This window comes from Zootoca vivipara, chromosome 2 (assembly GCF_965207765.1).
Source record: "Zootoca vivipara chromosome 2, rZooViv2.hap1.1, whole genome shotgun sequence".
NCBI lineage: Eukaryota > Metazoa > Chordata > Lepidosauria > Squamata > Lacertidae > Zootoca > Zootoca vivipara.
Window position 1 is genome coordinate 24,989,479 of NC_142584.1, and position 20,057 is coordinate 25,009,535.

Below are 20,057 nucleotides of genomic sequence, written 5' to 3' on the forward strand. Positions count from 1 at the left end.
GCGCTTTGAGGAATGAATACAAACGGGAAGCGATAATACAGAAACAAAAGACATCGTGCTGCTGAAAAGTCAAACTATTTTTTCACAAGCTATCTCAGGTGTAATTTTTGATGCAGACGATGGCTTGGATCCAGACTTGTTCTTGCATGGTGGTAAGAGCTCCTTCTAACCACAGAAAAGTATCTGATTGAGCAGGGGACTCTGTAGGTGGAAGGGAATTTTCAGAGATTTCACCCTGCAACGTCACCTGCTATTGGGTGATGTACATTTGCAGGGTGCTGCAGGGGAAGGGAGAAATAGTAAATATAATCACCTGTCTCAACAGGGAAGGCATTACATATGTGCCCTTCAGCTCTGGACCCAAGTTTATGTTGATAAAATCAGGAAGCCCCAAAGCTTTTGAAACATTTGATGGGGATGGGAACTCTTAGGACGTTGTCCAGGTATATCATAAATAGACGCTATTCTTAAGAGAACATCTGGTTTTGCTAGGATAACTGAGGCTGTGTAGCCATTGTCTTTTCATCACAAACTCTAGGTTTCCACGTGGTTGTGTATATAAGGTCTGGGAATTTCCAGTGCTTGGCTATTTCCATATGGCTTGGCAGGAACACAGTAATAAATAAATGTATTGAAACAGGTGACCTTTTATGGTAGGCTTGTGAAGGCAGCGTAAGTGGTATAAGAAGATTAGTGATAATAAACAAGTTGATTCTCTGAAGTATGTCTATATCTGTTATAAAGCTACCATCAAGACCATTGGTAGTTTAATAAGGGGCATTTAGATGTAGCATGGGGACGCGGGTGGTGCTGTGGGTTAAACCACAGAGCCTAGGGCTTGCCAATCAGAAGGTCAGCGGTTCGAATCCCCGCGATGGGGTGAGCTCCCATTGCTTGGTCCCTGCTCCTGCCCACCTAGCAGTTCGAAAGCACGTCAAAGTGCAAGTAGAGAAATAGGTATCGCTCCAGCGGGAAGGTAAATGGCGTTTCCGTGTGCTGCTGTGGTTCCCCAGAAAGGGCTTGGTCATGCTGGCCACATGACCCGGAAGCTGTACGCTGGCTTCCTCGGACAATAATGCAAGATTAGAGCCATAACCCCCGAGTCGGTCACAACTGGACCTAATGGTCAGGGGTCCCTTTACCTTTAGATGTAGCATGAAAACATCTGATGCCTAGTCTTCGAAGTAGTGAAAGATTGTTGTTTATTCATGCAAATATCACTTGCATTTAGCAGAATGTGGAGTTGTTGAGAGGGCCATCTCAATGGCAGTGTGATAATTATCATTCCCTGAAGAAGCCTTGAGTTGGGAGAGTGTGAAAGATTCATTGCATCAGGCTGGAGGTCATGACATCATGCTTAAAAAGCTTTGGGATTTATACACTCTATTAACCAAAGGCGTAGGAAGCTATAAATACAGCTCGCGGCTACTGTGATTCATAGAGGCTACAAAGCCGGATGGGCTATTATGTAGTCTGGCTAATTTCCTGCTGAGCCACTGCTCAATATTTTCCTCCAAATGTAGGTTTTTCAAGAGCTTTTTCACAAATGCAGCTTGTTTTAAGGAAGTGTTTAAATGTCAGGTAAAGTTCAATCCTCAAGTGGGCTGTGTGCAGAGATGGAACAGATTGTCACAACATTAGGGGAAAGAAACAAGGACCGAACTGGGGCCATCACTCAGTGGCAGAAAATCCCAAGGTTCAATTCCCAGCATCTCTAGGTACAGCTGAGACATCCTTTGTCTGAAATCCTGGAGAGCTGTTGCTAAGCGTGGATTGAACTTGATGGACCAGTGGTCTGACTCACTTAAGACAGGCAGTTCTTTTTGTGATGTTGGAGGGGGAAGCATGTGGCAAGGTTGCGAAGAAATGCTTTTCGTCCTTAAGACTGGGTGAAGTATCAGGTATGGCCGCAACTGGGTCTGAGATGATGTCAGAAGAAGCAAATGGTTGCTAAAATACTGGAAGCATTTTATTGAGATGGGAGCAAAAACATTTATTTGTATTAAACGTTACAGTATATACACGCACAACACACACACACACACTACACAAAGCATCAAAGTCTTAAACTGTGTGCAGTCACTGTATGTACTGAAGTCTTATATTTTAAAAGGAGTCAAACCTTATTATTTTTAAGTGAACTAAAATGTGTGATTCCACAGCTTACTTTCTAAAACAGCAGAACTTGTAGTACCATCCAACATAATAAGTGCTCTAGGAACATATTTTCAGTTTTCCCTTTGCACTTTATATAATCAATGAGCACTGCATTCCACAAGTGCGTTTTAACAAATATAAAAACAGAAACCGATATTGTTATGGACTAGTATCTCCAGGCAAATGTTCTGTGTTGGAAATCCAAGAAAATCAAATAACTGAGAATTTGCTTTGTTCTTTTTTCTGGTATCTACTAGATGGTCTTACTAGTTTTGCTGCAGTCGATTAATGCAGCTACCCTCTAGAATCAGTGAGAAGAGTAACCAAAGATGGTTTTCTGCAGGCGGTATTACCCAATGATGGACATTTTGTGTTCTAGAATGATTCAGAGAGAGAACATGTATCCCTCTGCCCAAGAACTTGTGCTGCTGGAAAGTGAAAAATGGCTCTTCTCCCTTTCCTTTGGCTAGCAGCTCAGATCTGATTTAATTAACTTTTTTCCTTATTGATTTGCTAGGGGGCCTGCCCATTTCTGCACTACATTGATAAAAATGTCGATTCACAATATGTAGCCCAAGGTCTCGCTAACTCCCAAGAGAATCCCAGGGGCTGGCAAGATGATCTGAGATCATTAGGTAAGTGCCGTATGGCAAAGGACTAACTGATATCTGGGGTAGACGCTGCTTTCTCTTCTGCAGCAGCCTCCTCCAAATGTCAGAAAGAGGATTTCTACAGGGAAGAAAATGGTGCTGAAATAAGCTGAGCTAGCCACTGCTGCATTCCTTAAATAACAGCTGCTATTTGGGGGGTTTGTATGATTTCCTCATCCATTGTTTTTGCTGATGCTGAGACCTTGAAGTGAGGGGGAGATACAGTGTCATCACAGAAGCTGGCTTTAATCTATATCATTTCCTCAAACTCCATCCCTCCATGCCTCTCATTCAGATATTCACAAACTGCTGTCACACTGATGTTTGATGATAATTGGCCCTACCAGATTGCCATGGAATTGACAAAGCTCAAGTTCTGGTAATGGGTAACAACACTACCGTTCCCACGTTGCTGCTGATCTGTCGCTTCCTGAAAACATGGACACACTCATGAATGGGAGGCATGAAACAAAGCAGCTCTGCCACATGGCTGTCCCTATGCACTTTCTTCCCGCTTCTTGAGTTACCCAGTGCAGTTGAAAAGGCAGCATGCTTTGGCATGCCTGAGGGGGTCTGGCGAACAGTCTGGGACACAAAGGCTTGCTTCTCTACTGCCCTTAAATAAGTTACAAAAATAAGGTTTATTGATCCTTCTCTGTAACACAGGGTCTTTCACCCACCCACATGAAAGTGTGTAGAAACTGAGCTACTACAACGTCCATATAGACTTTAATGTGTATATTGATGGTATTATAAAAGTATTACTGGAAATAATCCAGAGGCCAGCCAGGGTTGGGTTAATAAGAAGCGGTGAGGGAGAGGTTTTTTATGAAAGTATGCATTAATTCACACTCAAGTGTTTTATGTCCTGCACAGAAGGCTGAAAGTGGGGATAATTGTCATGTAGACACTACCATTCAATGAACACATGAATGAAGAGTTGCATGTGGCTGGATTTTGTGTGTGGGGTTTTTTTTGGGGGGGGGGGGTTGGAGGGTAGAGTCAAGGGCCCTTTCTGGGGAGGCAGTTAGCAGTTCCTGGTGTAGAGACAGGGACCAGGGTGGCTCCCACCCTTTTACCATCTTGCACTGATTGTTTCTCTGAACATACAGGTGAAACTCGGAAAATTAGAATATCGTCGAAAAGTGCATTTATTTCAGTAACGCAACTTAAAAGGTGAAACCAATATATGAGATAGATGCATGACATGCAAAGCAAGATATGTCAAGCCTTTATTTGTTGTAATTGTAATTATTTGTCGTTAGGCGGGTCAATTATAAACGGAAGGTAATTAATGAAATGTAATAGCGATGTTTATTTTTGTATTATTGTAACTATTTGTTTCATTACTGTGGAATTTCCAAAGGAAAGCATTTGTGAAAATTAAAAGAAAAAAAAGTAAGTTGCATTACTGAAATAAATGCACTTTTCGACGATATTCTAGTTTTCCGAGTTTCACCTGTAAATTCTGTGCGTGTATTCTTCCTGTACATGATCTGTTCTCTGCAGAATGCACCCAGTGCTTGACTTTGTGTGGTTTATGCTTTATTTTTTTAAAAAAATGGGAAGAGAAACTGCAAATTAGCGCTTTTGCAACATAGCAGGCAGTAGTATGTCAAAGTAGTGATTTTCTGTAAGTTAGGAAGCAGTTAGGCTCTGTATGTAAGTTAAGCAATCCCTAGGCCAATTCAGAACTTCCTCATTACTAACTGAGAGACGACAGAGAATTCCTATTTGTGGTCATGAGACATAGCCATACACGGTTCAGATGCAGGCATTGGAACCTTGAATGTCTCCCTTATTGGAACGGTTTCTACCAACAAAATTAGTTGCTGGTGACCAACATTTTTGTTGGTTAGTTTTAGTCGTGGCTAGTAGCATTTGATAGCCTCATCCTCCCATGAATTTGTCCCATCTTTAATTAAAACCATCCAGATTGGTGGCTGTCGGTACATAGTGAGGGCAAAATCCATGCTTTGTTGTGTGAAGAAGTCTCTAGTAGTCTATCCTGAATCTTCCAGCTTCCACTCACACATTTCTGCCTGCTGACATGCCTCTTCAGTTACTCCTTGAGGCAAGGTGTGTGCTGAACAAGTTGGATTGAGGGCAAAGGCCTTGTGGGAAAGGTGGGGGGGGGGTTGTTTGTTGTTTGTTTTTAAAGAGAGAACTATATTTAAAACATTTATGTGCTGCATTTTGCTAATGATTTCCAAGGAGGGTTATAAAAATTAAATAAACAGTACATGCAGGAAATACAAAGCACAAGAGTCAGTAGGAGAGTTTGAAATATTTAATATAGTAAACATGTTTGGAAATGTCTGAGTGATTGAGTGAAATGACTGTGTGAAAAACGAGTGAAGATAGATACCGATAGATAGATAGATAGATAGATAGATAGATAGATAGATAGATAAATAGATAGATAGAGTTATTGCCCAGTGACTAAAAGGCAATGAAGTTTGTGCCAGGCGCATTTTCTTTGGAGAGGATATTCCAAAGTTGGGGCAGCCCCTCCCTTGTACATGTTTCGCTTCCCCTCACTTGGAGATGACATTAAAAGGAAGAACACAGGATTATGTGTGCAGGCGAGTCAGAGATGCACACCCCATCAAAAACAAAATCTAGTAAATAAATAAAAATACTTAACTGAAAGTTAAAAAAAATAGAAGAAAGATTCGGACAGATTTTTCTCAGCACTTGAGGTCAAAAGAAATTCCGAGTCTGCTAGACGGAGCCAGACAGAGGATGATGACAGGTATAAATCCTGCTACGACCATGTGCATAAGGATTGACACCGAAAGAATCTCTTGCCGGTAGGGAGAGTGCTGCTGGGAACTTCTTTGAAAGCATCGCCCCCGCCAGCCGGGCGGATCCCGCAGGGGGCGTCCGCTCCCTCCCAGAATGGCCCGGCTTGCGCCCCCCGCCCCGTCCCCGCCCTGCCCCGCCTCCCCATCGCGGAGAATAGAAGGGGCGGCGCTTGGTGAGCGCGCTCCGCGACGGCGAAGGAGGCCGGGCCGCGATCGGCGTGCGGAGAGCGGGACGCGGCACGAGAAGCGGCGGCGGCGGCGGCGGCGGCAGGAGGAGCGGGCGCCTGTCCGGGGAGGGGGCGAGCAGCATCTGCAGCCGCCAGGCCCAGGGTCGCGATGTTGCCTGCGGCGCGGGCCGACTACCTGGCGCCCTGGTGGGCGTCGTGGCTGCACGGGCTGCCCCACTTGAGCCTCCGCCTGCAGCCGGTCTCCAGCACCTTCCGCCCGAGGGACGCCGACTACCAGCAGGTGCGCTAGCCGGGTGCATGCTCCTCTTCCACCGTAGGGTAGAATTAATGGGGCGCCCTCCATGCAAACCCCGACCCCTCCAACCAACTCCATCCACAAGCGCGCCCCCGAGGGCGCTGCGGCTCTTGGCTGGGCCTCCCGCGCTTCCGAGCGCGACCTTCAGCTCTGGGGCGGTTGCCAGGTCCTGCGGTGGGAGCCCCCCGGACTGGACCCCTCGGCCTACCGAAGAGGGAGGGAGGGAGATCGGGAGTGGCTCCCCCCCCCCGGTCGGTTTCCCACAAAATTCCTGCCCGCGACAAAACGCCTCCTCTAATGGAAGGGACTTGCAACTCCGTAAAGTGCCCCGCTTTGTTTCTACCCCAACTCCTAGGGGCCGAGGTCCGTTCCCCCCCCCCAATTGAGCCCCCCCCAGTTGACGGGCATTGTTCAAATAGTGTGGGTGCCCCACGTCTTGCGATGGATGGATGATGCGGGGCGGGGCTTGCCTCCCCCCCTATTTTATTCAAGTTAGCACCCCTGCGCTCACCCATCCGCACCCCCGATGGCTATTCTGAGCGTGGTGGTCTCGTGAAAACCTCGTGGGCAGTTGTTGCCTTGCGCACCTCAATACGTAGATGCTTCTCCTGTGCCTATCAGATCAGGACGCAAAGGACTCGTGGCCACCGGTCCTGTACTCCTTTGGAGTAAAGCAGACCAGCATCCAGTCTCCCGCAGTGCCTCTTTTGACCCCCTTTTGCGGCATCCCAACCAATCGCCTGGTATTTAAGATTCTATGGGGGGGGGCAGCCTGGGGGAAAAAAACCCAAACTCGCCAGGTCCTGTGTCCTCTGCACTGTGGGCAAGATTCAGTGGCTCTGATTTTAAGTATTAAGCTGTGTAGCATTTTATCCCCTCCATCCGTCACCCACCCCACCCTTTTGGGGGGAATTGACCTGAATTGCAAATTAAAATAGACGAGCGCATCCAATGATGAGAGTTGTCATTTGAATTTTGCCAGCCTTTTTAAAGAAGCAGGCGTCTCTGTGTTAATAAGGCTTTTTTTTCTGAGTCCTGCCTGAAGGTTATGTTTCGCTCGGCTCTTGCACATGCAAAGGTTACATTTTCCATTGGCTTCCCCGAAACTGGACTCCGCCCTCTTCTCCCCATCTCCCTCAGGCCCACAAAATATAACATTCTCCGCTCCCCCCCCCAAAAAAACCCTGCAAAACTAACCCTCTCTCTTATTTGCATGTGTGATATGCTAGAAACCGTCTTCAGATAGCTGGATCTTCCCCCTCGGTTCCCTGTGCATCCTTGTTTGGGTGGAAATCTATTTGTAAGTTGTGATCCCATTAACTTCAGTTGATTAGCTTGAATGCTTCAGATGCGCTGCTAGCCATTCTGGGATGCACAGTGTTTACTGTATTTGACCATCTCTGTATTTGGAGCCAGTTCTGTTGTGTTTCCTTTGCTGTCCGTACACTGGTTTGCCTTGGTAATGATGTGGCAGAGTTCTTCAATGCTCTGGGTCTTTATGGATTGCATTTCTGTTTTTTTTCTCCCACCCCCTCCCACTGCCAATCTCAAGATGGCATATGTGGTTCTCCATTTTATCCTCACACCAAACCTGTTAGGTTAGGCAGAGGGATGGTGACTTGATCATCTGAGGGTCACAGTGAGAACGTCATGGCTAAGTGGGTCTTCTGATAGTCTAGGACAGTGTTTCCTAACCACAAGTGGGTTGCGAAGCCTGTGCAGATGGGTTGCGGGCTTTATAAGTAAATCCCAAATAATCATCGCTTGCAGCCTTGAACTGGCATGAAGGAGTTTTATTGGCTTATTATAATGCTGCGTTGATGCTTGTAACCGCATGTCTGAAAGACTCTGGTAGAGCCTGACACCACTTAATCTCTGGGTCGTGAGTAGTCCCATGTTGGGTGAAAGATTCCTGCCTTGCAGGGGGTTGGACTAGATGACCCTTGTGGTCCCTTCCAGCTCTGCAATTTTATCATTCTGTGATTCTCATTGGGAACTCTCTGCTGGCTGGTGATGCCTCTGGGGACTGTTTGCCACAAAGTGCTAATAGAGCTTGCATCAGAGGCAAGCTGAAATAGTCGCTCAAAAAACTCCCCATAGGAGCACTTTCTGGTGAACCATCTCAGAATCTGTTAATAGTCAAGGGTAATTTGTAGTTTGCTTAGGAACAAATAAGTTTGAGTGTATGTGAAGCCCATTTGCAACCAGATCTCACCACTTTTGTATAATGGCTCATTGAACTACCATGTGTCAGGACCCTCAAAGACAACAGCATTTCCAAAAATTACCAGAATGTTGATTTCATGTTGCCAATGAGTAGCCGAAGCTTGTTGATGAAGAAGTATCTGCGCTGCTGACATTTGGTAGCACATACCTTTGGGAGGCAGGATTTTCAGCAATGACTGCTATGAAGACTGAAATGTAGAAGCAGGCTACTATGTATTGGGAATGATCTGAGACACTGTTTGACAACCGTTAAACCCTGCACTCATCTGTTCTTTGGCAAAATGCAAGCTCTGTCATCCCATTGATACCTGCCAGAGTAGACTTCACCATGAAAAAATCATAAGATATAATGAAGTACAAGTCTTTTTCACAGGCCTTGTGTAACTGCGTTTGTAGAATAAATTTATAAAGTTGTTGTTGCAATCTGTCTGACTTGAGACAATGGAGTGCGCCTCCAGAGGTCAAGCACCAAATGTATATTACTTACCAAGGAATATCATGCAATCAGGTGTTGGTTGTTTTTACACTCCCATGAGCACAACAATGATTATCTTTGTAAGCACTATAAATATTCCATCAAATTCTGTATGTTGCATATATGTGTCACATAATGGTTGTAAAATAGGCAAACTTGCATTTTAAATGCACGAAACCAATGGCCACCTAAGACCTGTGGTCCAAAATTCATGCGACAATATAGCGATGGGTTATTGCAAAAGGTATATTTGGACTTATGGGTTGCCGTGCAGAAAAAGGCTTGAACCGCTGCTCTAGGAAACGAACATTTCTTTTGGGTGGCTGTGTGCTCGTTCCAAAGATGGAAAAGTGGGAAGGTAGTGTCCGTAGAAACTATCTGCAGAAAGAGGCTTTGTCCAATATAAAAATAAATTGAGTAGCTTTGCATCCTTAACCATCCCTTAGACCTGCTTAGGTCACTTCTATGCTCTCTTGGAAATTATGGAATGTGATATGTGTTTAGCTGGTATTGCTTTGTTGGCAGGAAGTTGTGTACATGTGTTCCAACTGGGACTTGACCCTCACTGTGGGACTTGTCTCAAAGCTTCCTTGTGTGATTACTTAACCCAAACTGCGGCCCTCCAGATGTTTTGGCCTACAACTCCCATGATCCCTAGCTAACAGGACCAGTGGTCGGGGAAGATGGGAATTGTAGTCCAAAACATCTGGAGGGCCGAAGTTTGGGGATGCCTGATAACCTGTGATAACAACGTTTAATGCTCAATTTGCCATTTGATGTATTTGGAAGCCTCTTTCCCTGCTGGCAGTTCCTCAAAATTATTATTAATAACCAATGGTCCTGCAGTTATGTAAATGTGCCCTTAATTAGTTCTGAAAGCCGCAAAGGTGAGAACCATCCCCTTTCCCTCTCTAATAGAGGCTGTCTGATTCTCATCATTCTTGCAGAGCCTGCTGGTATGTAGGCCAGTTCATTGCAATTGCATAGCTGCCAAGTTTTCACTTTTCTCGCGAGGAAGCCTATTCAGCATAAGGGAAAATCCCTGTAAAAAAGGGATAACTTGGCAGCTATGCAATTGCTATGAAGATGTCAGTGACTTTTTTTTTTACAACTACGTTATTGCTGTCAATTTGTTAGAATATGGGCCAGGAAAAGCATAGTACCGGTACTTAGGCTTTGTATGGAAGATGTTCCATTCATGAGTACTAGAGGAAAGGTCACTCAAGTTCATTCCCTGGAAACTGTGGGAACCTCAAGCTGAGATGCTTTTCTGCCTGAAGGCGCCTTCTGTGCAACTTAAAGCCTACTAAACCTTCTCTAACATAGTTGGCTCAATAAAAGTTATTTTCTAAAAGATTCAAGTCAGGTTCAGCATAGAATTTACCTAGGTGGTTTTTTTTTTACCCTTCTGGTAAAAAAAATCTAGTTGGAAAAAAATCTTAATTCACAAGTCTGTGTAGGTCAGGCAGTAACACTTCCTTTTCTTTATAGTCCTTGATGAATACATATATTCAGTTCAGATTGCATAAAGCAATAGATTTATCTATGGATTGTACATAGCTGGCAGGAGTTTGCATACCGAGCACTTAACACCTGCTGGGCTAGATATACTTTCGTTTTCCTTTTAAAGGAAGCATACACTTACTGCAAAGCCTTGTGAAAGATCTAAGAATTCATGCTGCTAGGCAACGCAGTATTGCCTCTGCTGCCACTTTAAGAATTGTATTGGCAAACCCTTTAGTAGAGATCATCAGAAGTTCTGTTTTCTATTCCTTCTGCTGCGTTTTGCACACGCACCTACACGCATATGGCTTGCCTTATTCACTTTTCCCTTTACAATTTCTGCATCTAATAATAGCAGCCTACATGCTGGTTAATAGCTAGACATCTGAGTGTGTGTGTGTGTGTGTAAAGGGTGAGCACATTTCCCATTAAAAAAACCCAAATCTTACAGGCCGGGTCTTAGCACCCAATCCCTTTCCACTCAGTGCACACATGTATTTTAAGGGGAAACTAGACTTCTCTTATGTCCAATATAGGCATTTTGTACTATAGGACTGGCACCTTCAGTACAAAAACTAGTTTACGCAGTAACTATTTTCTTTTTTTCTAATTAATTACCTGAGCGTGGTGATTCTAATGTAGAGGAACTACTATTTGTTCCTTTGGAAGTTCCTAACCCAATTTTACAATGCCTACCTAGTTGGATGCCCTCTTGAGTTCTTCTCGTACGCTGCATTGGTCAGATGTTAACTTCCACCTTGGCAGGTGCCTGCATTTCATTGCGGCACTGCCGTAATTAATTTTTTATCCATGGTGTAGTGCAAGTCGTACTACCTCTGGTTGCACGTCTCAAAATATTCTGTCCACGGAAGGTTTGGCTGCTTGCGGGCGAAAGCTTTCCAATTCCGTTGGCAGGAATGCTGAATCCAAACTGGGCTAATTGAATCCAGGACTTCAAGTCATTCCCCATGTGGCTGAGGCATGCACACCTGTGATTGGCTGCGATTCTAGCTCGAGGCATAAGTGGGTAATGGTATTGGCAGATCCGTAGCAGAAAAAGGAGGAGAATGGCATTGAACTGGACATAACGGCAGCCAGTCTTTAGGTGTTTACCGGGAAAAGAAATGAATGGGGCTTGGGTTCCGGAAGCAAAGCCCCAGCATTGTTTACATAAAGTAGACCATGGGTATTCCATAGGAACAAGTGCAGTGGTACAGTGGTTCCTCGCAAGACGAATTTAATTCATTCCACGAGTCAATTCGTTTTGCGAAAAATTCGTCTTGTGAATCGCGGTTTCCCATAGGAATGCATTGAAATTTCTTTTTTTGCCCATAGGAACGCATTAATTAAATTTCAATGCATTCCTATGGGAAACCGCGATTTGCAAGACAAATTTTTCGCAAAACGAATTCGTCTTGCGAGTCACCATCAGATCGCGAAACGCATTCGTCTTGCGAAAAATTCGTCTTGCGGGGCATTCGTCTTGCGAGGTACCACTGTACCTTGGTTCCTGAACAGCTTGGCTCCCAAACGCCGCAAACCCGGAAGTGAGTGTTTCAGTTTGCGAACGTTTTTGGGAAGCTGAACGTCCGACGCGGCTTCTACGGCTTCTGATTGAGTGCAGGAAAATCCTGCAGCCGATCGGAAGCCACACCTTGGTTTTCAAACCGTTTCGGGAGTCGAACGGACTCCCGGGATGGATTACCAAGGTACCACTGTATTCTTCGCTATACTTTTATTCCACAGAGAAGAGTTGATCCAAAGGGCAGCGGCAGACTATTGTGATGTGCACAGAGGTATTTCAGCCCCACAACTTTCTCACTGCCCCTCACCCCCCCAAAAAACTCCACATGCTCCTGAAGGTTGGAAGGCCCTTGTGGTGCAGTATCAGAGGTGAAAGAGAGGGTCTGCAGATCAATTGGAGAACAACTTGCAATGCATAATTCCAGCCCTAATATCTTGAACTGCGGGTTGGCACTCACAACAATGACAAGATATGCCGTATTTTTTTGTTCCATAAGACACACTTTTTCCCTCCTAGAAAGTAAGAGGTGCGTCTTATGGAGCGAATGCGTGGTCCCTGGAGCCGAATTGCCCAGGGGCTAAAGGCAGATCGTGCTTCTTCTTTTTTTTAAGAAAGAGCTAAAGGCTAACAAGAAGGTATTAGCTGAAAGGAGCCTGCTCAGCAGCTGATTGCAAGAGATCAGGGAGGAAGATAAGAGAGTTAGTTCCTTGCCCGGTCTGGCCCGGCCCCTTGACTATGCCTCAATTGTTTGCAGAGGGAGATATGTGACTGGCTGATTAGATTATCTGTCTGGAAACTGTAGAAATGGGTTTCCTTTCCTTTCCTATAGAAGAAGCTGCAGAACTGTGAGTTGAACCCCATAAAAACAGGATTCCCCCCCCTTTGCAAGGAAACTCAGCAACTTTGAGCTGATCCTAAAAAATGGAGCTTTTCCCCTTTGCAAAAAAGATGCACAACTCTGAGCTGACCCCCTCCCCCAAACAGGGCTTTTCCCATTTGCAAAAAAAAGCTGCACAACTTTGAGCTGATCCTAAAAAAATGGAGCTCCCCCCCTTTGCAAAAGAAGCTTCCTCAAATATTTAAGGGGGGGGGGGGCAAAGGCACCTAGGCCTCTAGGAGTTGGCTGCTATGCCTAGGACAATTCAAGAAAGCAAAATATTTTTTTCCTTGTTTTCCTCTAAAAACTAGGTGCATCCTGTGGAGCGAAAAATACGGTAGCTCAGTTGGTTGGAGCATGGTGCTGATAGCGCCAAGGTTGCAGGTTCATCTATCCCCATATGGGACAGCTGCATATTCCTGCAGTGCAGGGAGTTGATCCTCAGAGTCCCTTGCAAGTCTATGAGTCTACGGTATGGCTCTTATCTCTTCACATTAAGGACTGATGTAGATAAGCGATCACCACCTATGATTTGCTCTCCAAACTTTACGGATGTGGTATGTTTTGTGGTGGTTTCTGCTGCCCTAAGATAGGGCGTGCTCAGCCTTAAAGAAAATGCAGCCTCCTAATGCGTGCCCTAGTTGTTAACAGATTGGCTGCAAGCTTGTTGTCACAAGACAGATAGCTGGTAAACATCTCTGGTGCAACCTGAAACAGGGTTTCAAGATACAGCTACAAGGCATTGCTGGTAATAGAGAATTCAGATCACAACATGTGTGGGTCAGGAATGGCACAAATAAACTTAACACATTCTCTCGATTTTAACTAGAGTTAATTGACCCTCTCCGGAACCTCATCTGTTTGAATTTGCAGGAAACGCCAATTAAGAATAAGCATAATTGCCTGTAGAAAATGAATGTACTTGGTCTAGAGCAGTGGTCCTCAACCTTGGGCCTCCAGATGTTTTGAGACTACAATTCCCATAATCCCTGACCACTGGTCATGCTAGCTAGAGATCATGGGAGTTGTAGGCCAAAAACATCTGGAGGCCCAAGGTTGAGGACCACTGGTCTAGAGGCTCCAGCATTGGTCAAATATTAGGAACTGAAAAAAAGAATCTGCTCTCTCATAAGTTAGTATTCAAGGACAGTTGGACCCCTCTAAAAATAAGGCTTCCCTTAATTCACTACAAAATTGCATGAAACGGCAATGAGGTTGGGATCAGAGTTGGCCTTGGAGATGCAGATAGTCCTATGGCATCTGAAAAATTGCAAATTTATTGCGGTGTAAGGTTTTTTCCTATTTCATCAGGTGCATGTAGTGCTCTGCTTGATTGACAGATCACAGGAAGAGAGAAGCCCCGTACAGTTATTCAGAAGCTGGAGAAAGCAACATGGGATAGGGATGAGGTCTCTAGCTCTGCCACCACCACCCCTGTCCCATGAGTTTGCCTGCTTCTCCCAGTATGGGCTCCCCATGCAATGGAGAACCCTGATTTCCCAGGGTTCCCCATCTTGCAGCCACCTGCACGTGTTCTGGAGGCTTTCTTGCTTCAGATAACCATCCTGCAATTTATGAAGGAGGACAGGGGTTGAGCTAGTGTGTTGTCTCCAGCTGCTAAACACATGACAACCGCTGGAAGGATGCTGCTACAGGAAAGCCAGCAAATGCAATGTGTGGAAGAGGTTGCGGTAAAATACTATGTAAAAGAGATCCAGTGGAGAGTAAAAAAGTGCTGGACGAGGTGGGAGTAGCCGGCTCATGGCTGCTAATGAATTTGCAAAGTGAGATGAATAGCTTCTTCCCTGTATGCCTAAAGAGGGGCAGTTGCGTTCGGCAGTGAACCTGTTGCTCCCAGTCCCTCTTGAGCCCATGTCTGATAGGATAGAATGAGCACATGAATTCCAGTTGGCAGCTGCAGTCTCCCTTTGAAACCTTCTTGCTGAAGTCTGGCCAGGAAAACCTGAGTTGCCTCTGTGCTGATTTCTGAGTGTTAGCTGTTTTAATGTCTGATTTGGCTACATCCATTCTCTTGTATGAGGGACGCGGGTGGCGCTGTGGTCTAAACCACAGAGCCTAGGGCTTGCCGATCAGAAGGTCAGCGGTTCGAATCCCTGCGATGGGGTGAGCTCCCGTTGCTTGGTCCCTGCTCCTCCCAACCTAGCAGTTCGAAAGCACGACAAAGTGCAAGTAGATAAATAGGTACCGCTACAGTGGGAAGGTAAACGGCGTTTCCGTGCGCTGCTCTGGTTCGCCAGAAGCGGCTTAGTCATGCTGGCCACATGACCTGGAAGCTGTCTGCTGACAAACGCCGGTTCCCTCAGCCTACAGAGCGAGATGAGCGTGCAACCCCAGAGTCGTCCGCGACTGGACCTAACGGTCAGGGGTCCCTTTACCTTTATTCTCTTGTACAGGTAGTCCGGCAACCTACATGGCAGAAGGGCATTGCTGGCACACATCGTCTTAGGAAAGTAGTGGCGGCATATATCATGTTCAAACATGTAAAGGTGAATGAGCCTTTGATGATAAGGTTGAGGCCACATGGTAAGTGTATCTTGAGTAGATATGAGGGCCAGACTTGGCATTGGGGTTGTTTTAGAGTGGGGGGGGTGCTAGTTCCTGGGTTGTATTCCTGATGAATGATGTAGTGCAGCCATCCCCAAACTTCGCCCCTCCAGATGTTTTGGACTACAATTCCCATCATCCCTGACCACTGGTCCTGTTAGCTAGGGATCATGGGAGTTGTAGGCCAAAACATCTGGAGGGCCGCAGTTTGGGGGTGCCTGATGTAGTGCTACTGTTGAGCCATTGCATCTGGGTGTGTGTGTTTGTGGGGTGTTTTTTTTGGGGGGGGGGGAGTTTGTAAACAGGCCCAGGCCCTTTCATCTGTGTAGTGAAAGACTCCCCCCAGGGTTGGCTTGTAAATCCTTGATGATGCATTTGACAAAGCCTTATTTGGGAGCAGTAGCTAATGGTTTGTGATGGGACTATGTGATTTTATTTTATTTTATTACTATTATTTATTAAATTTCTATATAACAAAGACTTTTAGATTTACTGCACAATAACCTCTCCCCCCCTCCCAAATTCCATCTCTGCTGGGCGATATCTGGTTTTCAATATTGTGATACATCACCAGCTAAAAACATCACAATACAGTGGAACCTCGGTTTATGAATTTTCGGTTTATGAACGCCGCGGACCCATCTGGAATGGATTAATTCATTTTCCATTACTTTCAATGGGAAAGTTCGCTTCAGTTTATGAACGCTTCAGTTTATGAACAGACTTCTGGAACCAATTATACCCATGCTTCAGTTTATGAATGCTTCAGTTTAAGTACTCCGCGGACCCGTCTGGAACGGATTAATCCACTTTGCATTACTTTCAATGGGAAAGTTCGCTTCAGTTTATGAACGCTTCAGTTTATGAACAGACTTCTGGAACCAATTACACCCATGCTTCAGTTTATGAATGCTTCAGTTTAAGTACTCCGCGGACCCATCTGGAACGGATTAATCCACTTTCCATTACTTTCAATGGGAAAGTTTGCTTCAGTTTATGAACGCTTCAGTTTATGAACAGACTTCCGGAACCAATTGTGTTCATAAACCGAGGTACCACTGTATCATGATGTCTGAAATGAAGATAGAGCTATGTAGAGGCATTGGCTGGCTTCAAGGTTTTCCCCGCATTGTGGTTTTTGCATAGCGTGCGCACACACACACATACAGCGTGATATGTGATATATTGCCAGGTCAAAAATTATGAAACCGATATCACAGTATGGACTTGAAACCAGTTTTGGACGATATATCGCCCAGCCCTTGTGTACACTCAAACACACACAGACAGCAGACAGTAACATGGTATTGTATCTGAAGTGGCCCCTGGCCCTGTAAAACGTCTGCCAAGATCCATTTGTTTAGTCTTTTAAGTTGCCACCAGACTGTTCAGCTTCTCGCTGCCCCAGATAAATACAAAGTTGTCTGTGTTTAGAGGGGATGCTCCTGTTCTGATTCATTCCACCACTCTGCAATTCCCTTCTTTGGTGCCATGCTGTCATTTCTAGGGAGTGAAAGCCAGGCTGGTAGGATGTAGTCTGGGACTTCTCGCAGTTGCGGGGTCAGTGTCCTCTGCCCAGAAGAAAATAAGTGGGAAGCTTGTTTTTGCTGGCTAAGGGAGGGAGGAGCTGGGCTTTCCCAGCCTCATAGTGTTGAAGGAGCATTTGGAATCAGGACCTCTTGCAGAACGTGACGTGAGACCTGTTTGTGTGGGACAGAATTACTTACCAACATCCCAGGAGAGAGATGCTCAGTGCTTCATCTAATTGCTGCTGAAGGTAATGCTGGTTGTTTATCAGCAGAAAGTGGGAGATACTTATGTCTCCATTAAGCGGCTAATGTGAAACCTCCGTGGGATAAGTACCAGTGGTTCCTGCAGTTCTGCTGTCAGATGCAGGCCGTGAAATAATGCAAGGTAGTCAGCATTTAACAGCCAGCAATGATGCCTTTCAGAGGTTGTCGGACTACAGCTCCCAGTGTCCTAATCTGCATGACCAGGGGCTGATGGGAGTTGGAGTCCAGCAACATCTGCAAGGCACCAGGTCGGATACTTCTGATACTTGTAAGAATTGTTGCCTGCAAAACCACAACAAAAAGAATGGAGGACAGCGATGCAAATCTTTCACCGAGCAAACAGGGATAGAAGGTGAGAATGCAAACTCCGATTTAACTCTGCTGGGATGTTTGGCGCTTTTTGTGTCTTGATTACAATTCTAGCAATGCCCCCTCTTTGCCTTCACATGTGCATACAGTACAGCTGCACTGAAGTGCAGAAGGAGGCAAGTTGCATTTGGAAACGTCTGCAAGACCAAAGCTTTTATGCATCAGTTGGCAAGGGAGCTTTCTGCGCCACTATTCACATCATAGATGGAATCCGACATAATGCTAAGTCTCTTGTTCTATCATTGAAAGGATTTCTCTTTGCACAAAAAAATGTTCCCCCTCCCCTAGTGTGCCCTCTAAATTTGTTTTAGGGGTTTTCCCAACCCTCTGGAGCAGATTTTAGGAGGGTGTAGGCTGTGCATGGGGGAAGAAGGAGCAGGGAGTCTTGTTACGCCCTGACAAGTTGCAGTTGGTGAATGTCACCCAGTGTCTTTGAGCCTTCTCTTATTATTTTCAATAATTAAACTGTTTGGGGTACTGTGACTGTAGAGGAGACCGTGGGACATTGTGGTCATTAATGACAGTAGGCCTAGCAACCAACACCTTTGTCAAAGCTTGTAGTTCCTATAAAGTTCCATGCGCTACCAGGTTTCTATGCCTGAAGAATGCTTTAAAAAGTCACTGATAGTGTCCTTATGTCCTTCTGATGGCAGACGTCAGAGTGTTCCAGAGTGGGTGTTATATTTTATGAAGTCAACTGCCTTGTCATAAATCAAAAGTGTATCACCCAGTATTGGGATTAAATCCTTCACAGTTATTGCTTGAGAGCTGCTCAGTTCTTTCTCACTTTGGAGGGGAGAAGTTATCTGACAGGTGCTATTAAATAATTGGCAGTTTTTTATGCCACATTTTGGACCAGCGTGATGGTCCAAAAAGCCTACAAAAAACTGCATGCACACTGTGTGGGTTTGTGTGTTTGTGCACACATGCACAAGCACATAACATGCATGCAGATAACATCCAGGTTGCTGGGATTGCTGCAAAATATTGTATTGGAAGTTTAGCTGGTGATTGGTGTGCTGGTTTTAGCTGCATGTGTTAGGAGTGGTGTCCGGGGTGGGGTGGGGGGAGAGTAGTAGTATTGTACCAAAGCATATTGACAGGAAGGAAGCACTTAGACAATGGACAGTTGTATTGGGCTTCTTGCTTGGCACTTCTGACATCTGATTCACAGGCAAAGCTAGGAGAGCTTCTGGTTTTTGTGGATTAGTGCAAGACTTCCTTGCTGTTGCACTGATAAGTCATTGTGCTGCTAGAGGGATACAGTCTCAAAGTGCACCAAACGTAGGCATAAAACAACAACCAGTGAGGATCTCCTCATTCCTATTGAAAACTACTGGGTATCTCATTGTAATTATGTCACCCAACTTGTACAGGGATAACTTATTCTGAATCCTCAGAACCCCAACTTTAACTTGTTCCAACTTTGCACACCATCAGCTGTGCAGATGCGTTTGAAAGGTTGGTTAAGGAGACGGGATCCAAGAGAGTTTGTGCTAGGGCTTCTAGGAGAGAACTGCAAGTCCCAATCTTAAAGTGGGGAGGCTTGCAAAAGCCTTTGTGAGCCTCTCTCCCCCCACTTTATAATCGGAGGAAGATTGGGAACTTGGGAGGGGGCTTGCGAAAGCTTTTCTCCTTCCAAGTCCAATCTTAAAGGCTTCCGCGAGCTTCCTTCTCCAGCTTCAAGATCGGAGCAAACAGGGTTGTGACTGTCAACCAAAGTAATGTCACATGATTGCCAGGTGAGTGAGTGGCTCCCTCCACCTGCTAATTTGGGCCGGATAGTCCGATCCTGATGAGGATCTGGGCCGTGAAGCCAAAATTGGTTCCCACCCCCTGGTGGGAACCCGGGTTTGTGGTTTAGCTCTCCCCAAACCAACTGTGAGCTGAAAGGGTTTGTCCTGTGATTTACTTTGGAGAATGAAACCACTAGCGTGGGTTGGGACAACAAGGTTAGCCGAACTGTGACTTAGCACAGCATCAGTATGACCAGGCAAGATCAAAGCAGCTTCAGTTTCTCTTCCAGAAACCCATACAGTAGAATTGTAGAGTTGGAAGGAACCTTGAGGACCATCTCGTCCAACCCCCTGCAATGCAGGAATCTTAGTTAAAGTACCCACACAAGACTTAGTGTTATATATGAATGACAACTGTGCATTCATGAAGGAACTTGGGTTAGTGTCATTGTGAAATTAGCCCCCCTTTCAGCTTTCCCAGTGACATTGTGGTTGACTTTTCAGGATAACTTTGGAGCTGTTCTGTTTCTGCTCTCCTTCCCCTCCTTCTGCCATTCCTGCAGCAGACATGGGCTGCAGAAAAGCTAAAGGCAAGAGTTTGGCAGTGTTTGAAGAATAAGCTGACTATTGAGATTGGGAGTAGTAAGTAAGGGGCAAAGAGAGGAAAAGGTGATGGTTCACGATGGTGGAGGATATTAAGTGAGTTCAGCTCGGAGGTAACAAACTGGGGAGGGACTGTGACTCAGTGATAGAGCATCTGCTTGGCATGCAGAAGCTCCCAGGTTCAATCCCCGGCTTCTTCTGATAGGGCTGAGAGCAGCGTTTAAAATTCGCCAGGCGCATTTTGCACTTGGGTATCGGCCACCTGTGACCAAGTGAAGATGGCCGGGT

The 20,057-nt window shown here is 45.5% G+C and overlaps 1 protein-coding gene across 1 annotated transcript in view; it reads left to right on the forward strand.

Annotated features, from left to right (window-relative positions):
• Nucleotides 1–5,770: 5,770 nt before the first annotated feature.
• The window catches only part of TTYH2 (tweety family member 2), an 84,725-nt gene continuing 70,438 nt past the window's right edge, over nt 5,771–20,057 (forward strand). Inside the window, exon 1 of the mRNA XM_035104098.3 lies at nt 5,771–6,082. Within this exon, the coding sequence (XP_034959989.3) occupies nt 5,951–6,082 (132 nt within the window). The 5' untranslated portion in view covers nt 5,771–5,950. The remainder of the gene's footprint in view (nt 6,083–20,057) is intronic.